General features: G+C 38.8%; 1 protein-coding gene and 1 pseudogene across 1 annotated transcript in view; both read left to right on the top strand.

Annotated features, from left to right (window-relative positions):
* The window catches only part of CCDC83 (coiled-coil domain containing 83), a 60,718-nt gene extending 38,144 nt beyond the window's left edge, over positions 1-22,574 (top strand). Inside the window, exons 8-12 of the mRNA XM_045817822.1 lie at positions 1,016-1,084; positions 10,398-10,519; positions 15,442-15,521; positions 16,057-16,256; positions 22,413-22,574. Of these exons, the coding sequence (XP_045673778.1) occupies positions 1,016-1,084; positions 10,398-10,519; positions 15,442-15,521; positions 16,057-16,256; positions 22,413-22,574 (633 nt within the window). The remainder of the gene's footprint in view (positions 1-1,015; positions 1,085-10,397; positions 10,520-15,441; positions 15,522-16,056; positions 16,257-22,412) is intronic.
* On the top strand, positions 3,306-6,020 carry LOC123805526 (annotated as a pseudogene).
* Positions 22,575-24,614: the final 2,040 nt, after the last annotated feature.

Consider the following 24,614-nt stretch of genomic DNA (forward strand, 5'->3'; position numbering starts at 1 on the left):
GTGAATTAAGCCATCAGCCAAATAATTTCAGTTATTAGTGTCTTCCTACTTTGTCCAAATGAAATTATATGTCTGAGGGAACTTTAGAAGTGTCCGTTGTAGCTGGAATGTAAGAGTTTCTGGTTCCTAGGGAATGAAAGCCACTCTTAGTTTAACTAGCATGATTTAAAGAAAAAAAATTTCATTGCAAATCTTCCAACTCTAAAAGATACATTTACCCTTAAAATATTTTTTAATTATTCTTGTCTATGTTTATGAACTAGAAGATTTCTCCTAACTTCTCTTCTTTTGGTTATTCCCTTTGGTTGCTGAACATTGAAGTTGTAGCATGGTATCCATGATATCCATGCAGAAGCACCTTACAGATAAACATGATCTGTCATCCACCATAAAGTTCCTTTGGGTGAAACTGTGAATATCCAAGGAATTAAAAAATGAATTTACATTTTATGAACCTAGAGACTAAGGCTTTTTTCTGTTTTCTGCATCTAAAATGCCTTTTCTACAGGAGGCTGTCTAGCTATAGCTTGCCACCCTGAAACTATTTGCTGTTAACTTTGTAAATATTGTTATTACTGGCATGCATAAATCTTTCCAATTAGAAAGGTGGTAATGCAATTTTTTATGCTTTTGCTATATGTTGGGTTATGTCCCTGACCATGAATTTGAAGAATGTTTGATCACTACCGTTTAACCATCTTAATTGTGTATCAGATCACCTACTGATTTGATTTCAACACGGCAGTTGGACTCAGTCACAATAGAGACTAAATTGCCTGGGCAGCCATTGTCCAGTTCTCTGAAGCACCTTTGTGGGAAGAGTAAATTGGTAAAAACAATCCAGTAGGATAGTAAAGAAAGAACAGCTGAACCATGAGTTCTTAGATATGTTTCCAAACTATGTGCAAAACATAACTTAAAATGAACAATCAGATAAGTTGGTTGTGTATCATCATTGCTAAAATTGTGAATCACTTTGTGGCAATTCCTCCTTAATAGAGAAACTTTCTTTTAGAATGCTGTGAAGTTCATTGACAAGGGTAACTATCGACATATCTGGGAGAATGACTGGCTGAAAAAAGAGGTAAGTGGAATTTAAAAAAACAGTTTATTTTTCTCATTTTTTTGAACTGGAGATGACTTTTCTCTGTCAGCTGCAGTCATGGGGAAAGCACAGAACTGTCACCAACTGAGGTAAACTAAAACCCAAGTGGGGTCTTAGTACAAACTGCTATTCAACGAATACCATAAATAATTTCAGTAATAACCGGAAATCACTTTTGGTGTCACAATTCACGAAATATACTCAAATATACAAAGCTTCTGAATGCCCTAAAATTGACCTGGTCTTCCTCAGGACCTGATACCTTCTGAGGGACGGCAGCAAGGATAAAGGGTCACTCTACCTTTATTGCCTGTTGCTATGAATTGCCTCTTTGGGATAACATGGTCTCCTTCAGATAAATGTTCGGTCTTTTAGATTTTCTCCCCTCCCTGCACTCCTCTAAGACAACCCTGGCTGTGTGGGGAGGTGGGGTTTACATGCCCTCTTGTGGGGAGTGTTGGTAAAAAGAGCTCAGGTCTAGGGGGTTTCCTCTAGATCCTCCCTCCCTCTGCCCTTCTGCTGTGCAGGGAGTACTTTCGGCTACTCCCTGCCCTGGTGACTTCTAAATGGACTGCTCTGGCCTTGTGGACATTGTGTTGCAGCCAACACCAAACCCAGAGTTACAGCCATTTGCCAGTGGTCAAGATATCCCTGCCCACTGCAGTCTCTACATCCCGCTTCAGCCTGATGCTCAGGCTCCCTCCACACCTTCTCCTGGAGAGCAGGCAGGAACTCGTGCACCCAGCTGTCCGCCTGTCTCCCTGTACCAGGGCTGAAACCCTGTTCTTGTTAGATATGATCATGTGGGGGCCTCTAGATCTCCTTTACTATGGGGTGCTTCCCTGTTTTCCTTGCATTGCCTGTGCTAGTCCCTAAGCCCTTACCTCCTTTTCCTCATCTGCCTGGAAAACTTCAGCTCTTTCTTTAAACACTTGATTGTCAATTTCTTCATGAATCACTTTATAACTCCACGCAGGAAGTCTTAAGTGCTTTCCTCACAGTGCTCTTGTTTCACTGTAACTCTCACTTTATGAAATGTGTTGAAATTGTCTGTCTATGCATCTGTCTCTTCATGGCATAGAGTAGGCCATGCCTTTTCAACTATATACCCATGAAACTTAATGAATAATCTATGCTCATTAAATAGTTATTAGATGAAAGAATGTCCATGAGTATAGATATATTTATTGGAAGAGTGAATCAAATATATGGCTCACATCTTGGGTGAAGATATGAGAGCATGTTGCTGAGTGAAACAGGAACATAATCTTGTGTCTAGATGTTACGGGGGTGCTGCAAGGTTGAGCAAAGCTCACTGCAGTACTTTGAAATTCCCTTTACACCCAGCCAAGTAGACAATGAACTTAAGCTTAGATGCCATCTGTGAAAGGAAACTCACTATCTTTTGAGAGAATTCACTTCAACTACACACAGCTCTTGTGAGCAAGTTATTAGCTTGTGTTTCTCAAGGCACATCTTCAGCACTAATTTGTGTGTGTCCTTAGCCCTGGTTCTATATTTATTTTGTCTGCCAAACATTTCCAGTCAGATATCCCAAAGGCACTTCAAACTCCACATACCTAAAGCAGAACTCATTAAATTTCTCCTTAAATTTTCTCTTTCTGCATTGCCTTTTGCACTGTCTGCTCAGATACCTGAGGTAAAAATGTCACTGCCACCTTTCTCCTCTTCCTTTTTCCTTGCTCCTTATTTGACTAAATAGAGTTAGTGAGTCTATGAAATAAGAAATTTAAAAATTAATATGCTTTCTATGATACATTTCTATGATATGACAATTATTTTTAAATTGCCTTTATAAAGTCATGGTCCACACTACCTCCAAAAACTATCAAGGTGAATCCCTAATCTTTAAAAATATGTATTAATTTGAGCTGCCATGAGGGCAAGAGCGGGCCCTGTCAGACAGTGGAGAAGCCCTCCCTGCCCCACTTCACCTTGCGCCAGCTGAAGGGGACGGCCAGACAAGATCCTTTTCACAAGGGGAACTTATAGGCTTTCCCTTCTAGCCCCCGATTTGTGCTTTAGAAAGGCTGAAAGAAATACAGTGAAAGATTGCAATAACTTAAATCATCCAAAACTAAGGCAAACATAATGAAAGAGCTTTTAGTACTTGTATAGGAAATGGATATGTACTTGTAACACAACAATATTCAAATATCAGGACTTGAAGCAGTTAAGAATGTCTCTGCTGAGTGGACACACAGCCATTGTTAACCCTTCACCACCAGAGTATACAAATACTAAGACAAACAGGTGATTGACAAATCAGCTGCAATATCTTTGAAAAGTTGTAGTGAAGGCTTTATGGAAGCACAGATTTTCCTGGCCTTTCGGCAGCCAGTGCCTTCTGTGAGACTAAAGTTGCCTGATTATTTACCATTTTAAAGAACCCAATGGGCTACGTACAGTTAAGAAGCACTTAGAACATAAGTATTATGTGCAGGCTTCAGAATGTATAGAACACAATGTTCTAAAATTATTTCTACAGCAAGCCTGGAGATGACATTCTTCTTATGACACAAGCACTAGAGTTGTTTAGGCAGAAATTATTTTGGATGCCATAAGAAGAGCAAGTTGTGGGTGGTAAGGAAAGAATAAAGAAAGGCAATCAGCAGAATGTTAGCAGTTTCTTCTGTTAAAGAAAAAGTTCCCTGAAGCATTGGGAAAAGTATTTAAGCAGCAAGTGAGTCCTTTGTAATTCCTAAAACATCTATCTCTCCTTTACATCTGGCACAAGGTACTCTACCCAACTTTACCTCCTGGTGGCTCAGGTTACAAGGTGTGTGAAGAGGAAAGCAGACACAACTCCTATAGCTTCAGTAGTTAAAGCTAGGGGTGAAATGTTCCCTAGCACATACAGAAAAAAAGTCAGCAAAAACACCTCCTATAAAAGAACTGCTGAAGAATGTTTTACCAGATTCTCAGCAATAATATAAAGTTTCTGTGAAAAGTGTTAGAGTAACAGAACAATTAAGGCACTGTAGTAAGATTCTTAAAGAAATCCTTGTAAAGAAGCACTTTTTGTATTCATGGGTCTTTTATAATCCCTTGATGTTAATGTGGTAGGACTTCATAACTTCAGTCACTATGATACTGTGAAAAATCCAATGGATCTGGAAACTGTCAGGCAAAAATGGATAACCAAGAATATAAGGATGAATTTGCTGCAGATATTAGATTAACGTTCATGAATTGCAACAAACGCTTCAGATCATGAAGTAGTGACTGGCAAGGATGCTCTAGGATGTTTTTGAAATGCATTTTGCAAAGACCACAGATGAACCTGTCCAGAGTATGCCTGTATGTTACATCAAAACAGACACCACAGAATCCCTTTGTAGAGAAAGCAGTAGTGAAGCTTCTTCTGAAAGTAACTCTTCTGGTGATTCTGAAGATGAATGAGTTTAGGGTCTTAAAAAGCTTCAGGAGCAGCTTAAAGCTGTTCATCAAATAACCACAAGTTTTGTCCCAAGTACCTTTCCATAAGATAAAGAAAAAGAATGAGACATCTAAAAGGGGAAAGAAAAAAATGGTTAATAACAGAGATGAAAATCCAAAAAGAAAGTTTAAGCAAGTGAAATGAAAAGTCCAAGAGCAATCAGCCAAAGAAGGTCTTCAGAAGGAAACAAGAGGTCTTCGCTCTGAAATCTGAGGATAAAGATAATGCTAAACCCATGAACTATGATGAAAAAAGGCAATTAAATGTGGATATAAGCAAACTCCCTGGAGATAAACTTGGGAGACTCGTTCATGTAATACAATCAAGAGAGCCTTCACCAAATAATTCCAACCCTGATGAGTTGGAGAAATGGACTTTGAAACACTGAAAGCAACAACACTGAGAGAACTAGAAAAACATGTAGCTGCATGTCTAAGAAAATGACCACTGAAACCTCATGGTAAGAAAATAATGAAGACCGCAGAAGAGCTTCATTCATAGAAAACAACAGGAGCTGGAAAACTTGGATGTTGATAATCAGTTAAATTCCATAAAACATAAAACAAAGTCTGAGAACACTCTGTCATCCAAGGCTGTTGGAAGTGTTCCTGACTGAGTGAAAGCAGCAGCAGCAGCAGCAGCTCATCAGAGTTTGAAAGCAGTAGCAGTGATTTCGAATCAGAAATGTTACCTACATTCACTGGAGTTAAACAGAATGATTCTCCTTTTAGAGAGGAAGTAGAGACACAATTTTCTATACAAGATGCAACCCCTTGTTCAACTGCCCTTGTTCATCAGTTTGATGAACACCACCAAATCACTAACAGTTAGCATTTAAGCATCAAGAATTAAAACATTTACAGAGTGTGAAATGTATTTCACCTTTGCAAACCCTGCCTCCTCAGGCAATTTTGAACACCAGAATGGCCTGTGATGCATCGGTCTGCTGATGACACGGTGGTATTAAAATCTGAGTGTCAGGTTCCTGTGCACAAGGATATAAAAATCAAGAATGCAGACTCTTGGAGAAGTTTAGGCAAACCAGTCAAAACTTCAGATGTACTGAAATCCTCAGATGAGCTCTTCAACAAATTTAGGAAAACAGCTGTAGAAAAGGAAATAAAAGCTCAGACACAGGAACTAATATGGAAACACCTAACAGGAACAGAATAGAAAGTGTCCAAAAGTACTTCAAGAAAATCAGAGGGATCCTAGCATCACTCTGGATAAGATGCAAATAAGTGCCAATAAGATGCAAAACAAGTGCCTTGGAGAAGAGCAGAAAGAACATCAGCCGTCATTGGAAGCTCAAGATGAATCTAACACTGGCTTCACAAAAACCATAATTTAGCAAGTGAGAAAGAGCAAAAGCAGAGAAGAGAAGCAATGGCTACTACCAGTGGTATAACTTTTCAAAGCAATATTATGACAAGGTTGGAAAGCAGCTTTGATTAAAACTCAGTTTTTAAGTTAGCCATTAACTTAAAATGAATGACATAAAAGGTTAAAATACAATGATTGCTTTTAGACACCAAAATACCATTCTTTTCTTTTCCTTCCAATTTTATTTTAATCATTCCCTCTTTACTCCCATCCTAGCCCACCCACCCCTCCCTCCCTCCCCACCTCCCTCCCATTTCCACCCCCGCCCCTAGTTTTTGTCCATGTGTCCTTTGTGTTTGTTCCTGTAAACCCTTCCCATTCTCCCCTGAAATTCCCCTGAAATTCCCTCCCCTCTCCCCTCTGGTCTCTGTCAACCTGTCTTCTATTTCAGTATCTTTGGCTATATTTTGCTTGTTTGTTTTGTTGTTTAGGTTCCTGTTAAAGGTGAGATCATATGGTATTTGTCTTTCACTGCCTGGCTTATTTCACTTAGCACAATGCTTTCCAGCTCCACCCAAGCTGTTGCAAAGGGTAGGAGCTCCTTCTTTCTTTCTGCTGCAGAGAATTCCATTGTGTAAATGTACCATAGTTTTTTGATCCATTTATTTACTGATGGTCACCTAGGTTGCTTCCAGCACTTGGCTATTGTAAATTGTGCTGCTATGAACATTGGGGTGCATAGGTTCTTTTGGATTGGTGTTTCAGGGTTCTTAGGATATAATCCCAGCAATGGAATTGCTGGGTCAAAAGGCAGATCCATTTTCAGTTTTCTGAGGAAATTCCATACTGTTTTCCATAGTGGTTATACCAGTCTGCAGTCCCACAAACAGTGCACTAGGGTTCCCTTTTCTCCACAACCTCTCCAACACTTGTTGTTTGTTGCTTTGTTTATGATGGCCATTCTGACTTGTGTGAAGTGGTATCTCATTGTGGTTTTAATTTGCATCTCTCTGATAGCTAGCGATATTGAACATTGTTTCATGTGTCTTTGGATTTTCTGTATGTCCTCCTTGGAGAAGTGTCTATTCAAGTCCTTTTCCCATTTTTTAATTGGGTTGCTTGTCTTCTTAGAGTGGAGTCATATAAGCTCTTTGTATAACCAAAATACCATTTTTATGTTGTATTTTGATTGCTCTAAAATTATCAAACAATTTTAACTTCAAAAACAAGTATTAATTAAAAAACTTAAGGGGGACTCAATAGTTTAAAAATATTAGGAAGGTATTTAGTACTTTTATTAAATCAATAGTATGATTCTAGTGATAATTTAACAGTTCAAATCTTATATTTTATAAGATGTCATAGATATTAGCTTTAGAGAAATTATCATAAAAATTTATATTTGACTAATAAGTAAGCCTGTTTGTGCCTTGATCTTTCCTACTCAAGCCACAAATGACATTTCATTTCATTTTATATTTTTACTTCTCTGGAAGTAAAAGACAGAAAAAAATGTCAAGTTTAATTGAATAATGAGCAAAAAGAGCTTAGTAATAAAAGACAAATTATTTTAAGGAAATTAATAGATTATCTTTATTTCAATAAATATTCATTTTAGCATTGTTAAATTTACTCACAAAATTAATTAAAGCCATTTCTAGATATAAGTTCTATCAAGAGAATTGAAAACTTCCTGGATAAAGAACAATCTGTGTGTTCTAATTTATATATTTATTAAAGAAATTAATCTCTTTGAGGAAGATTTTGAATCAGTAACAGGAATACTTAATAATGGAACTCCTGAAAATATTTCTTCATTTAACTCTCTCTGGACAGTAACCAAAAGCTTAGACCTCTGGGGTGGCCACGAGATGTCCTAGTGCATGCCTTTCATTGCCTGGTTTTATTTAGCATGCTAAAGAGGAAAATGAAGAAAACTGAAATTTCTAAGCAATTTAGACTGACTTAAATGGAAAGCCAGAAAAATTAGATGAAAGGATGCAAACAGGTTAGCAATCAGCATTTCAAGTGTGAGGAGGCATGATGCTAATTTGGATTTTGCAGGGGAAAATTTCAAGAACATACATTTTTTTCGGGATCCTAGATCCTTGACTAAATTATTAACTATTAAGTTTTAAGTAAATTATCTGTCTCAATTTCTTAAGTACCTTTCTTGTGTATTTGGGGAAGAGCAGGGTCAGGAAGGAAAGGTGGTCTTCTACTTCCTCCTCTTCACTTTCTTACTCCAGAAAATCTAAATGTATCTGTTTGGTTATAAAAGAAACTAGTTTCCATTTTCCTAATATTCAAAAGGCTGGGAAGGAGACAGCACCTTATGAGTACCTTACTTATTGCTCTAAAGGGGTAGGTGATGTCATCAGATATCCTTAGTTTGAAAGGTTGGATTTAACTCCCTGAAAGGGCCCTCATTCCCAGGTTTGGAACGAGACCAAGAACTGTGTATGCTGCCTCCCAAGCATGCCAAGCCCTTAGGTCAAACATTTCCAAATGTTCTATTCATTCCTTCTGTGTATAACTCTATAATTTTTCTCATCCCTTGACGTTTAAAAATTATAAATGTTTCCTTAAGGCATTCAAGCTTGTGACCAAGCTTGTAATCAACATATGTGATCCTAAAGCACTAACCCCTAGCTTTGTAATCTAGTATTATGGACTTAATGGTGTTGCTAAATTATTTAAGGCAGGTGGATAATACATGCTCTTCTTTCTAACTCAAAGCCACAGTAATATTTGAGCATTTCTATGACACTGGTATTGTTTTATATTATAATTATTTGCATATTTGTTCCCTGGATTATAGACTCTCTTGAGAGAAGCCATGCCTAATTCGCTGTTGTATCCCTCTACATCTAGCGCAGAACCTTGTCATAGTAAGAATTCAAGCATTTAATAAATGACTTATGTGACAGAGGTATGCATGTAGTCATACACTGAATCCTTCCAGATTCTAAAACACAATAATTAAAACTCAATTACAAACCAAAGATGTTACTCATCTCTTTCTAAGTACTCATCTTCATTACACTCTGGGCAACTCCTAACAAGAGATACTGCATCTAACCCCCACGGCTTTCTTGTCTCATGTTTCCTCAAGATACATTAATTTTTCCCATTTCGGGAGGGAGAGAGGTGAGTTGCAGATTTATCTGGTAACATTTTTCTATATATTCTTCCTACTATCAAGCCATCTTTAGACAGAAGTTATCAAAATACACTTTTTAAGAACTGATCAGAACTGTATCAAGGTAGCCAGCAAATTTCGCTCATATTTGAATTAGTCATACTACTGCCTGTTAATGACCTTCCATCACCTGCAAGACAAAAGCCAGACTCTTTAACATTATTTGCCTCTTCCTTCATTGTCCAGTTCTCCTCCTACTTCTTCCGATTCCCACTTTGTATCTAGCCGCACAAGAATAATTGTGCTTTTACATATGTAGTTCCTTCTGCCTAGAACGTACAGTCTCCTTTCTACCTAGGGAAACCCTACATAGCCTTCAAGATCTGTTAATTCTAGCCCTGGCTGGCGTAGCTCAGTGGATTGAGCACAGGCTGCGAACCAAAGTGTCGCAGGTTCAATTCCCAGTCAGGGCACATGCCTGGGTTGCAGGCCGTGACCCCCAGCAACCGCACATTGATGTTTCTCTCTTTCTCTATCTCCCTCCTTTCTCTCTTTAAAAATAAATAAAAAAATAAAATCTTAAAAAAGAATTCTGTTAATTCTCCCTCACTACCCTCCACCGCTGACACCTGGCAGACACGGGCTGAGCCTGTGTCTCCTCCCACCACACCTGGACAGCTTCCTATGGCTTTATCACACACTCTCCTGTTTTTATCACCCTCTCTTTCTCAGTAGGCCAAGAGACACTGAAAGGCTATTTTATCTTGATGATTCTTTTTAAAAAAGTGTACTATAGTTTTTGACACATAGTAGACATATTGTATAATTGAATGAATGAATGAATAATATTTCATCTACCTGATATTTCTCACAACAGCCTCAGTACCAAAAGAAAATAAAATTATATTACAGTGGCTTATAGAAAGAGCTCTAGACCTATACTTGTTTAAAATATCATAACTTACTTTTTTCCCAGTATTATTAGTTTTCTGTGTTGTTTATAATTAACCTTATATACATATATATCCTCATTTAGCTATTAATATACCATACTGATAATTAATTAATCTTATTTTCTTATCTCTGCCTATAGCCTCGTCTATAGGTAAAGTTTTTAGAGAGTAGGAAAGGACAACTACTGCCATTCAGTAACAGCTGCCTAACCCTGCAAACAAGTTGTGCACATGACCTGGAAAAGAGTCACATCCATTCCTTTCTAGAGAGGAAAAACAAAGCAAACCCAGTAATAAATAATGCAGCATAGATCTTCCTCTCAGGCAAAAGCAATTTTAGGAGTTGAATTGCTCATAGAAGACTAAATAAAACTAAACAAGTGCCAACCATCCATTCTCTTCTTCTGAGAACAGGTTGCAAATCATAGGAAGGAGGTTGAAATAATGGAAAAAGCTATTCATAAACTGGAAGAAGAAAATTTGGTGCTCATTGATCAACTATTCAACTGTAGACTTGTGGATCTCAAAATACCCAGGTGAAACTTATTGACATAGCTAGAAAGTATTTGGTAAATATTTGTAACTGTAAAAAGCTGTTTTTAAGGATGATTTAATTCTTTCATGCTCCAGTCAAATTGCAGTAGTTGAAAAGAAAGGAACCCACAAAATGGGCATGATGAAGGTATATTATTAATACAATCGACCACTGGTACAGTGCAAACTTTGACTTGCTTTTTCTAGCAATACACTGTAGTCATAATAGCCAACACTTACTATGAATGCCACAAGTGGTGACCTTCAGAAGCCTCCAGGCCAACAGGGAATATGGGAATCAAAATAAATGCAGAACAGTGCAGCAGAAGGTGTATGAGATACGAAGTTTGCACAAACGAGAGAGTGATCAGTTTTGTGGCAGCTTCCTGGAAGTGTTCTGGGTTTCTAGTTACTTTGTAGAAGATAGAATTGTTTCCTTTGATACTTAATAGAAGAGTCAAACTACTTTCTAGGCAGAGAAAATAGCCTGGCATTCAAAGTCACATTTATATCTGCACAAGAGAAACCACATGTGTACATGACTTTGTATTGTAGGTTTTTTCTTACCTGACAAAGACTTCTTTATACACCAATTTTGATGGAAAACCAGGGCCCTGAATATGATGGAACTAAAACTCAAAGTGGCATTTATGATTTAGACAAGTAGTCAGAAATAAGAAATAATCTAAATAGTAGCATGTTTAGGCAGAGAGGGGGAAGAAATCACACAAATATAGGATGTATGTGTGCAAGATGGGAGAGAAATGTCTGCATCTAGGAATGAAGGCAAAGAAGTTCCACACAGTGGAAGGGCCAGGAAAACATTTCCACCCAAGTAGTTGCTTGTGTGGTGTAGAAAAATACTATTTGAGTACAATAAAGAATTGTTTATGAACTTCCTAATGTGTCCCAAGAAGGGTGGATGCAGGTAAGTTGTAAGGGTTTTGTTTGGTGGGTTAAGGGATAGGGGTCAGGATACAAGATTGGAGAAATGGAAAGATAGTGCACTTACTTCATAGGGAGAAACTGGGTGGGGCAGGATAGAGAAAGAGGCCCTGGAGAGGAAAATACCATTGTAGGTGATGCGGGCAGTCAAGCTGAATGAACTGGTTGTTTGGTGGACTTCTGTATTGCCAGAAGCTCTTAAGCTGATGCCCTTGAGGGCCCCTAGCAGGTGGAGCCTCATTGTCCCCCAAAAGGCAATGCTCTCTCTTGCCTGCCCTCCTCTCTATGATCAGGTCTCCAGCACCGCCCTCCTGCTTCAGCTCTAATCCTTGCTACCTGTCCTAACTGTCCCCTTCTGTGTAATCATGTCTAATCTCTGCCAGCTGTTGCTGGTGTTGTGGCTTCTAACCATTGCTCCACCTGCTGTCTACTGACCTCCTTTCTGAACCAGCCAAACCTTAGAAAAGAGCTACCCTGTAAGTGTCCAGCCCCACTTCCTACTTCAGTCAGCTCAGTCTGGTGTATCTGATTTGGTGCTGATGAGAATGTGAAGTGCCAACTATAACAAAGGGGAATTCTTTCACTGACCAAAGAAAACGTGTCAAGGACAGGAAAGGAGATGAGAAACTTTTAATGGGGATTTTCATTAACTTGTTTGTTGTGTCATGTGCAGTTTTACCCTATCCTCTGTCTTCCCCACAAAAATCTTCAGTAAAATCCACATTTGTCATCAATGCTCTGTGGTTTGGCTTTTTTGAGGGGCAGACATGAGTGCTTAGTCTTGCTTCAGAGTTGGGAGAAATTAAATCAATAGCTGTCCAAAGAAAAAGGAACAGCATGGGACACGTTTGTAAGAACTGGGTTAGGTGCCCCAGTGCGTGCTGTGGTAGCACCCCAAACTCTCCCCTTGTAACCATCATTTCATCCCACTGGTGATTCCTCATTTAATGTCTGCTTCCTTGCTAGACTGTAAACTCACTGAGGCAACTTTTTAGAACATTTTAGAAAAATCTCCAGAAAGAAACAGAGGAAACACTTAACAGTTACACTTTTTATCCAGAGGAAAACCTTATATATATATTCAGGAGCTATTACTGTACCCATTTTTAAGTCAAAGAAATGTAATACATATTGTACATTTCATGGCAATTGCTCTTTTGCCTCTTTTGTTGAGAATTGAGTACTGTATAATACTAGTAGTGTGCTGAGAAATAGGCATAACTGTCCTCGGTGGACATATAAAAAGTTCTATTTTCATATTTGGATGAAGAATGGGGTTTTCTAGGTAATGGAGTGATTACTCCATTTGCCATCCAGAGTTCCCCCAACATTTTCCCTTCACAATTCACACAGAATGCCACAGCATTTGTTTGCTTCATTAGATGAGGTGAATGCCACCCAGAGGTAACTGCCCAGGAACTCAGCTGTCGCAGGGTTGAGGCTAAGTGGACTAATACCTACAAATCTTTCTAACACTAACTTCATATAATAACATGTTTTAAAGTATTTTCTATATTGTTAAATATCAAGCATTGCTGCCCTATGGTCATATGTAAGTGACAATAAACTAATGATGAAGAGAAACAGATTTACAATAGTTATGGCACTTAGTAAGATCTTAATTATTCAAAGTGGTAAAACCAGAAGAGAATTCTATGGCCTGGAGTTCTGGCCAAGATGGAGGTGTACGTAGAAACAACTTTGCTTTCTCGCACAACCAAAAGGAGGATAACAACCAATCTAAAATCAATAAACAACCAAAATTGCCAGAACATCAAACTGCATGGAACTCCAACAACCAAGGAATTAAAAAAAAAATCAATCAGAACAACCAGACCAGCAGCTCAGCAAAGAGGGTTGCCCTGCCTGGGTGAATACCTAAGGCCCCACCCCCTTACAACTTACCAGCTGCACCAAGACAAAGAAATATGGCCCAAATGAAGGAACACAGCAAAATCTCAGAAAGAGAACTAAGTGATGAGGAAATTGCCAACCTATCTGATGGAGAGTTTAAAGCCCTGGTAATCAAAATGCTCACAGAAAAGATTGAGCTTGGTCGAAAAATGAAAGAACAAATGAAAGATACACAAAATGAAATAATGCAAAATATTCAGGGAACTAACAGTGACAAGAAGGAAACCAGGATTCAAAGCAACAATTTGGAACATAAGGAAGAAACAAACATCCAACTGGATTATAATGAAGAAACAAGAATCAAAAAAAATGAAGAGAGGCCGAGGGTTCTCTGGGACGATCTGAAACATTCCAATATCCAAATTATAAGGAGAAGAACAAGAGCAAGAAATTGAAAACTTATTTGAACAAATAATGAAGGAAAAGTTCCCCAATGTGACAAAGGAAATAGACTTCCAGGAAGTCCAGGAAGCCCAGAGAGTCCCAAAGAAGTTGGACCAAAGAGGAACACACCAAGGCCTACCATCATTAAATTACCCAAGATTAAAGACAAAGAGAAATTCTAAGAGCAGCAAGAGATAAGGAGACAGAGATAAGGAGAAAAAGGAGTTCCCATAAGGCTATCAGCTGATTTCTCAAAGGAAACCTCACAGGCAAGAAGGGGCTGGAAAGAAGTATTTGAAGTCATGAAAGGCAAGGACCTAAATCCAAGATTACTCTATCCAGCAAAGCTATCATTTAGAATGGAAGGACAGATAAAGTGCTTTCCAGGTAAGGTCAAATTGAAGGAGTTCATCATCACCAAGCCCTTAATATATGAAATGTTAAAGGAACTTATCTAAGAAAAAGAAGATAAAAAATATGAACAGTAAAATGACAACAAACTCACAACTATCAACAAATGAACCTAGAAGAACGAAAACAAAAACTAAGCAAACAACCCGAACAGGAACAGAATCAGAGAAATGGACATCACACAGAGGGAGTTCATTGGAGAGGAGGAAGGGAGGAATAGGAGGGAAAAGATACAGGGAAGAAGAAGCATAATTAGTAGGCATAAAATAGATGGGGAGAGATAAAAAATGATGTAGGAAACAGAGGACCCACAGAGCTTATATGTACAACCTATGAACGTGAACTAAGGACGGGGGGAATGCTGGAGGGTTGGGTGATGCAGTGTGGAGGGAGGATAAGGGGGGGGTGGGATTGGGAAAGCTGCAATAGCATAACTAATAAAAAAAAAGAAAAAAAAAAGAATTCTATGGCCTGAGTCATGTATACCAGCAGACCAGAGCTACATATGAAACTAACCTTTGCCGAGTTAAGTCTGAAGAAGGTTTACAGGTATAAATATTTTATGTAATAGTTATATTATTTTTTGGAGCTTTCAGCATTTTGAATAACACTTTATCCATGTCCTGTAAATAACTGACAGGTGTAAACCAGGTGCTTTGGTGCTGAGCTGCTAAACAGGAGGGGTTGTTTACATACCTTCAGGGGCCCCATTGCTCGTGCAAACCTCATGGAAAGGCCATACAGAGCTTTCAGGGCATTCTATTTTCTGATTGAAAATTTAGTGGGGCTCTGAAAAGGGCAGCAGAGAGCTGTATCTGCGGGTGGAGCTCACCAGCCTTGTAGCTGAAGCACGCCACTCAGTGAAAGCCAGAGCCTAGATGTCATCTTGGATTCCTATGGCTTGCTCTTTCTCTTTTTCTCTTTATTTTAAAACCATCCCATCGAGGCCACTCACATTACTCACCTGGATTACTACAACAGTGACCTAACCAGTGTCATGCTCACTCTCATTTCTGGGACTTTATGGTGTGTTATTCTCTTGTCATGGAATGGCCTTCCTTCACCCCAAGACCCATCATGGCACAAACCATCACCCTAAAATACTGTAAGACTGCCTGCCACCCCACTGGGTCTTATACACCTCAAGGATAGAAACTGTGTCTCATCTTCACTTATGTGTCTCTAGCACCTAGAAGAGGGATAGACACCAGTGAGCCAGTAGCATGGTGTTTGTTGACTGACAGACCACTTTTCTTATTTATTCTTTTAGGCAACTATATCTTACCCAAGCAGCTGGACAGGAAGTACCACCTGAAGAAATGCCTTTGGAGTTGCCAGAAATATATATAGGTATTATTTTATTGTAATGGTTATTTTTTTAAACACTTATTGAGCATCTATTATGAACAGACACTTCATATGCAAGAACTGTTCAGGGAATAGATAGACACCACCTTCTCCATATTCCTTCTGTTCTTGTAGCACTTGTCTTAACCTGTCTTCTTTCTCCTGTCCTATTTTCACATTGAAGTCACCATGTTTCACAGGGAATTACATAGATACTGTTGGAAAAGGATGCTGCATTTTCTACACTGGTGTGGTTTCCAACCTAGCCAACCAACCAAAATACCAACACACACAAAGTTTCCCATGACCACTGTAACTTATTCACCAACAGAAGGAAATACAACCTAGATAGCATTTCAGATAATGGGGTTCACTCTAACATTAATACATAGATTCTACATTTCTTATTCTCAAATTCATCTCCCATAGGAGATTCTCAAAGGTCTTTCAAATTACACATGTGACAAAGTATGTATTATATGTTTATTTTTATCTGTCCAAAATATATACATAATTAATTTATTTTCATTCATCCCAGAGGAGTCCAAATTGGAGCCCACAGAAGTAGAAAGTAAAGACATGATGAGCTCATCAGTTCAGATCAGTGCCTTACAGCTGAGTCATGAGGATAGCGTCAGATCTGACCAGCATCTGGAAGCAGATGAAGTTAGCTCATGTCCAGAGTTTGGAGCCTCTGATTTGAAATACTTACTATATGAGGATGAGCAGGATTTCAAGGTAAGATTCAGGAGTGAATAATTTTGACTACTAAGATAATGCTGTTTTGTTAATGGAAAAAACTAACCTAAAATATGGATATTGAAACATTCTATTTGCAGTTATTAGTAAAATTTGTCCACCTTTCACATCTCTCATTGGATACTATTTTTATCCCTACCTTGCCCAATTTGCTACCTACATTCACTTATAGACCTCTATTACTAGTATACCATGTAAGTTATCTAATGCCACATAACAAATTACACCCAGACTTAGTGGCTTATAACAATAATTGCTTATTTTCTTGCAGGGCTTGTGTTGGTTAGAACATTGGGAAGGGCCCCACTGCACACTCGTCACTTGGACTCTTAGGCAGCTGCAGTCACATGAAGGCTTGGTGGGGGCAGGAGGACCCATTTCCAAGGGGACTCACTCACAAGGCTTGCAGGTTGATGCTGGCTAGCTAGGGGCCTCAGTTCCTTTTCACAGGGGCCTCATTACAAGGCACTCTTCTTGTCCCTATGTTATGGTGTCTGGCTTCTCCAAGAGCAACCAATCCCAAAGGCTAATGTAAAAGCTGCAATGTTTTGCATGACTTAGCCTTGGAAATCATACACCATGCCTTCCCTCATAATCTATTGGTTAATGTAGTTATAAAGTTCCACCCAAGTGGAGGAAATGTAGCTTGTACATCCTGAAAGAAGAAGGTTGGCATCACATTGTCAGAAAACCATGTGGGCTAGGATATATATTAGTGTGGCCATCTTTGGAAAGCACAAACTGCCATATATACCATTATATAAAACCCAGAGTATTCAAGCATTTATATTTTTTAAACTTTTGGTACATCCTGCCTTCTCCCTCCAAGTGCCATTTCCTACGGATGAGGAAGCCAAGAGCCATGAGCGAAGTTCACCCTGTGGGGTGTGAGATTCTGTCTTTTTAGTTTGAACCTCCATTTCACAGCCCCCTTCTTCATACAAGGTCTGGCAGTCATCACGGGCCTTGACATCCCCTCAGCCATCCCTCCCCGATCTAAGTTCAGGTTGTGCTGAGAGACTCTTAGGCACTTCCCTTGGGGTTTAAAATGACTCTGAGACTGCTCCCTACCCTCAGCTTCTCAGCCTTGAGCCCACATGGCCACACCTTTCAGATTGAGTTCTAAAGGCTCTTGCTGCCTAAGGAAGGAGCCCAGAAGAGGAGGAAGAGAAAAGAGAGAGGGTTCAGCAATGGCTCTTTCTCAGGGATGGCTGTCATTCCAGGATGTGACCACTGAATTCTCTCAGGAGTGGGAATGCCTAAGCTCAGCTCGGAGGGCCTGCATGTGATGTTGGAGAACTAAGGGAGCCAGCTCTCCCTGGAGGTTGTGTTGAGGTCCAGTGACAAGATTGCAAGTAATTTGAAACTTGAGCAAAGGAAGCATAAATTTTGAATACAAAACAAGGAGTTTTAGCCTAAAAAGTTTGTAGCAAAATTGTTAAATTTTGACTTCCAGTCAAAATGGCAGCATAGAGAAATGCAACTTGCCTCCTTGCACAACCACATCAAAATTACAGCTAAATTATAGAATGACCATTACTCAGAACCATCAGAAATTGAGTTGAATGGAAGTCTGACAGCTACGGAATTAAGGAAACCACATCCATCCAGACTAGTAAGAGGAGCAGAAATGTGGAACAAGCTGATCCCACATTCATGTATGGTGGGTAAAAATTCAGGAGGGATATCTTGGGTGCAAGAGGTCCCAGCACCGTACCAGGCACCCCAGCCCAGAGTTCCAGTGCAAGGAAGAAAAATACCCATAACTTCTGGCTGCAAAAACTATCAGGGACTTAGTCAGTGAAAGAAACTTCTGGAGACCCATCAGTTCCTCTTAAACAATTCATACACGGACTTACTCAGACTCACTCCCTCTGAGTTCTAGCACTGGGGTAGCAGAAAGAAAGGCATCAGTAGCATACAGAGAAGAACTGAACTGTCTGGCATCAAGGTGAGAGCTAGGGGACAGCATCCTCCCAGACAGATAGGGAGGCAGAGGCCATTATCCTTTTTCTTAATACTCCCCACACAGAGCCACAGAGCTGGCAGGCAGTTGCCATATCTGAGACTCCATCAACCTGTATAACACTGTTTGTTCCACCCCGGAGATGCCCTGAGGCTCTGTCCCACCCAAATTACAGCTATTGACAGTGGCTTTTCCATATGAAAGGCTGTTTTTGGCTCATGCTTCACAACCTCCTAAATCCTCTCAAACAAGCAACAGTCAGACTCAGTGAGTCCAGACTCCTTGTATCTCTTGTTAAGTGGCCCCAGCCACAGCACTCACAGCAGCCAACTCAGATTCACAGCTTGGCTTTGCCTGGGAATCTCCAAGCCCAGAATAAGTAGCATCTCAGATGCTTTGTAGCTCAAGCAGGGTGGCCCTGGATAGAATACAGGTGGGGACTGACATTGGCTTGCACCACCCAGGAAACCCCAGAGCCTGTATGCCCAGTGGACAGCTACAGACCATGTCAGAGCACCAACATCCTGCCGCTGCACAGTTGATCTCCACAGAGAGCAAAGGTTGGTGGTCAATGGTCACAGCCAGTCCTTGCAGCTGACTGGCCTAGGTAAATTCCTCCCATTGATCTGCCAACAGCAACCAAGCCTCAACTACAAAAACAGGGTACTCAGCCACCCACACAAAGGGTGCACCTCAAGTACACAGCTTGGGTAATAGGGGAATCTGTGCCACTGGACCCTACAGGACAACTACTACATTAGGACACGCTACCAAGATGGAGTCACAGCAACTATACCTAATACATAGAAACAAACACAGGGAGGCTGCCCAAATAAGGGGGGGGGGGCAAAGAAACATGAGCCAAATGAAAGAACAGATCAAAACTCCAGAAAAGAGCTAAAGGAAATGGGGATGAGCAATCTATCAGATGGAGAGTTCTAAACACTGTTTATAAGGATGCTCATGGAACTTAGTGAGGACCTCAGCAGCATAAAAAAGATCCAGTCAGAAACAAAGGATACACTAATTGAAATAAATAACAATACATGGAAACAACAGTAGAAGAAATGAAGGTGAGAATCAAATAGATGATTTGGAACATAAGGAAGCAAAATAAAAACAAACAAACAAAAATAATCAAAACAACAAGTAGGAAAAAGAGTCCAAAAAGACAAGGATAGCATAAGCAGCCAGTGGGACAACTTCAGGCATTCCAACATTCACATCATAGGGGCGCCAGAAGGAGAAGAGAAAGAGCAAATAATTGGAAATCTATTTGGAAAAATAATGAAAAAACTTCACTACTTTGGCAAAGGAAATAGATATGTAAGTCCAGGAAGCACAGAGAGTCCTGAACAAGGAATGGATGCAAAGAGGCCCATTCCAAGACACATCATAATTAGAATGGCAAAGGTTAAATATGAAGAGAGAATATTAAAAGCATCAAGAGAAAAGAAGTTAGTTATCTACAGGGGAGTTCCCATAAGACTTTCAGCTGATTTCTCAAAAGAAGCTTTGCAGGCTAGAAGTGATTGACAAAAAATATTCAAAGTCATGAAAAGCAGGTACTTACAACCAAGATTGCTCTACCCAGCAAAGCTATCATGTAGAATCAAAGGGCAGATAAAGAACTTCCCAGACAAGAAAAACTTAAGGAGTTCATAATCACCAAACCATTATTATATGATATGTTAAAGGGACTTATTTATGAAAAAGATAAAAACTATCAATAATAAAATGGCAATAAACACATCTATCAACAATTGAATCTAAAAAACAAACTAAGCAAACAAGAAGAACTGAGATAGAATCATGGACTTGGAGAGCATTTTGGAGAGCAGGTATGAGGGAGGTATGAGAGAATGGGTGAAGAGGTGAAAGGATTAAGAAGTACACATAGGTAGTTACAGAATAGCCATGCGGATGTACAGTACAGTATAGGAAATGGAGTAGCCAAAGAACTTATACACATGACCCATGGACATGAACAATGGCGGGGGGGTTGCCTGAGGGAATGGGGAGTGCTGGGTGGAGGGGGACACAGGGGGAAACATTGGGACAACTGTAAGAGTATAATCAATAAAACAATTTTAGAAATTGTTTAAAATATAAAACCTTTTGGTACATTCCAATTACTCTCACATCAACCCTTTGCTATTATCCTTCTCAGTACTACCAATATCTTAAAAAGTTCTCCTATAACCTAAAGTCTTATAGGAGAAAGAGTGATATAAGAAAGCAGTAGAAACTGGATAAATCCACAAAAAACTTTAACTAACTAAAACTCAGTCCTGCTGCCATCAAGTGACACAGTTAAAGATTGAAGTTCTAGTTCCTATGGCATTCAAACACCCCCATGAGTATCTTGGAATCATGACACCAAGTATGTTATAATGACCTCAGGCTAGTGGACAATTGTCTGCAAAGTTCCAAAATTGGAAACTATTTGGTTGAATGACTTTCTTGCCAATTACGTAAATTTTTGATGTGATGAAAATGGCATTGTGTATGTGATGGACTGAATTTATGTCTTTCTGCCTCTGCCCCCACCTTCATATGTTGAAGCCCTTACACCCCATGTGACTATGTCTGGAGATGGGTTCCTTAGGAGATAATTAAGGTTAGATGAGGTCATAAAGATGAGGCCCTAATCTCATAGGACTGTGTCCTTATAACATTAGGCTCTACCTTATGAGGACATAGTGAGAAGGAGCCCATCTGCAAGCCAGAAAGAGAACTCTCCCCAGAACCCAATAATGCTAGCACACTGGTCTTGAACTCTCCACCCTCCAAAACTGTGAGAAATGAATTTCTGTTGTTTAAGCCACTTAGTCTGTGTGTTTTGTTATGGCAGTCTGAGCAGATTAACACAGTGTGTTATGGTTCTGAAATATGTGGTAGATGTCTATCAATTTGCTTTTCTCCTCTCTTTCACTTATGATAGTTCTATAATTATATATTAAAAAACTAAATACAGTTGTATGCATTATTGGGTGATAAAACATCGACTTCTTTCATTTTTTGATATTCAAAAATTCTAATACATGTTTATTGAGGACCCCATGACATTCCAGGTACTTGTTAGATGCTTGGGGACTTAATGGGGTGAACAGGAAGAAATGAAGTCTCAAAGATGCCTATACGGCAGGCCCTGCCCTAAAATCACTTACATGCTAATAGAAGACATAAGAATATTATTAATTACTGTGCAAGAGGAATGTACCATCTCTACTGTCTCTCTGACCAGTCTGTGAGCTTATCATTGCACCCCAGCATTTGACACATAGCTTGGCACATAGTCAGAACTCAGGAAAGGTTTGTTGAAGCACTGAAGGAATTCAAAAGAAAACATTATGACTTGGGAAGTCTCCCAAGAGGAAGGAACATCAGGGAAGGCCTGAGCTGTTTCAGCCTAGTTTGAGGGTGTCTGTGGGATTTCATGTAGACTTTTAATTCCTTTTACTGATATCAAACTACAGTTAGTTTGGCAGAATATTATAAGTTTTATTTATATAGTAGCTAGAGGCCCTTGAAAAGTACAAAATTCATAAGAATTTAGCCCTGGCTGGCGTAGCTCAGTGGATTGAGCATGGGCTGTGAACCAAAGTGTCGCAGGTTCGATTCCCAGTCAGGGTACATGCTTGGGTTGCAGGCCATGACCCCCAGCAACCGCACATTGATGTTTCTCTCTCTCTCTCTCTCCCTCCCTTCCCTCTCTAAAAATAAAAATGAATGAAATCTTTTTTTTCTTTAAAAAGAATTTGCTCGCTGTTAGAATATTAATAGTCAAGGTGATGTTTGCAGATATTTCCCTTTGTTCTTGAATAATATAGAAAACTCTGCTATAGTTATATTCTATCTATAGCCAACAGTTTCATTTAGCAATTGAAGAGCTTATAGAGCCTGTAGCTCCCCAGTCTATCTAGCTGGTGCCCCTCCACCAGGTCCCCTGAAAGACAAACCTGTCAGATGTTCTGACTGCCCTTTGGGAGATCTTGCCTGCTATGTCCCAGTGGCTATATAGGTTTATTGAGTGGTTTTTTATTTTTAGTAGTTCTCCTATGTCACATGTTATACAACATTCAGGCAATTAGGAGGGAAATGAAATCTGTCATAGGGTAACTTGCTGAATAATCTCTCCTACTTTCTTCTGTATCTGCTCACCATAGAGTTATGCAAACTTGGGCCCTCTGAAAGTGAAGCTCATGCGTGTGGAGAGCAAGAAGATGCCAATTCATTTTCAAGAGAAGGAAGTTTCAGTCAAATTCAGTGAAGATGTCAGGAGCCCAGAAAGCCTCATCACATATAAAATGATGAAGTCTTTTTTCTAAGAAATAAAGATGCAAAGTGAAAACAACAACTTTTCCTTATAAATTTTCTTTGGGATCTGAAATATATCAGTTGTCCATTTGATTTATACTTTGGTTCATTTTTAAACAAGTTGTTATTTCTAAAGGCCATAATTACATTTAAAGTCAAAATTCCAAGTATTCAGCTATCCATTTGCTTGCATGGCATGAGTAACAAAAATGAAAGTACAATTTATATTACTATATTCAAGTAATCAAAGTATGACAGTGGGCCCAAAATGGTCTCTGAGCCTCCTTATCACTTAAAAATTCATAGATTAATCTATGATTCCAATATGAAATAGTTTGATTAGAAATTTTTATAACAAACATTTAGAGGTTTGCATAGCACCTCCTACACATCTTTCCTCTGAGGACACTAAATGGCCCTCAGAGCTGGCTGTTCCACAGTTCAAGCCTACTCTTCTTTAACCTGCTACTATTTATAATGAATACAAAGCATTTTACAAACAGATAAATTTGAGGGTGGTAATTTATTGTATCAAAATATTACACCAATAGGGAGATCCCTCTTCCATCAGCTATATAGGGTCTAAACAGCTGATCGTATGTAAGGCCATTACCATTTCCCTCTTATGGGTACCACAAACCAAGGCAACTATGACTGGGCCTGAATTTGACATCAGCATTTCATTTAAAGGCAAGATCTACTTATAAAGCTTTCTACAAAAAACATCTTTAAATATAAGGCCACAGATGTACTACAAGTAAAACACCATGCCAACATTAACAAAAAAGAAGGTGATGTGATTAACTATCAGACAAAGTAGACTTTAAGGTAGGAATTGTTAAGAAAAATAAAGACAAAATGAGGAGAAACATTTCCTAATAATAAATACATCAATCCATCAGGATGATGATAAAACAATCCTAAATTTATATGTATCTAATAAACATGATCTCAAAACACATAAACCAAAATTTACCAAATTAAAATGCACTATGGCAAGCCTTATGTATATTTTATTACAATAAAAAAAGAAAAAAGAGAGAAATTCACAATCAGACTTGAAGTTCTTACCACATCTCTCTCAGTAACTGATAGATCAATCAGATTTAAAAATCATTAAGGATATAAAAAGTTGAAGAACTGTAGACTACACAGTTTTTTCAAGTGCACATGAAAAATTTACAAAAATAGACCATATCTGGGTCATAAAGCAAACCACAACAAATATTTAAAAACTGAAATGCATAGGATGCAGTTCTCTGACCAGAGTATAAAAAATTATTTTTGAAAGTAAGCAAGATACTTCTAAAAAACCCATAGGTCCAGAGGTGGGTGCCCTCCTGTGTAACTTACACTATCTGCATCTGTAACTTATGTCTGCCACAATACAGTCTGGGCAGCACAAAACAAAACAAAACAAAAAAAAACATGGGTGAAAGAATGGCAAGTCAAAACTTGTAGGATCCTGAGCTGCCTAGGTAGCTCAGTTGGTTAGAACATTGTCCTGACATGCCAATGTTGCAGGTTAGATTCCTGGTTAGAGCACATACAAGGATCAACCAATGAATACATTAATAAGTAGAACAACAAATCAACATTTCTTTTTCTCCCTGTCTCTCTCTTGCTCTCTCTCTTTCTCTCAAAAAATAAATAAATAATAAACTTGTGAGATCCCGCTAAAGTGGTATTTAAAGAAAAAAATAACTAAGTTCATGTATTAAAAGGAAGAAAGGTTGAAAACTCAATCTAAAGGTCTATTTCAAAAAATCTAGAAAAACAACAAAAGTAAACTTAAAGGAAGTATAATAAAGGAAATAAGGAAGGAAACCAGTTAAATAGAAAGTTGACCTATGAAAGAGAAAATCAACAAAGCCAGAAGGTGGTTTCTTGAAGGGTTAATTAAAATTGTTAACCCATAGAAGACTAACCAAAATGGAAAACATCAGTACAATTTTTATAGAAACCATTAAATAGATAATAATAGGAAATTATTGGGAAAAAAAGCTTTCCCAATAAATTTGGCAACTTAAATGAAATGGAAACATTTCTTC

Source organism: Phyllostomus hastatus, unplaced genomic scaffold (assembly GCF_019186645.2).
Source record: "Phyllostomus hastatus isolate PE091 unplaced genomic scaffold, TTU_PhHast_1.1 phas_scaffold_317, whole genome shotgun sequence".
NCBI classification, from domain to species: Eukaryota; Metazoa; Chordata; class Mammalia; order Chiroptera; family Phyllostomidae; genus Phyllostomus; species Phyllostomus hastatus.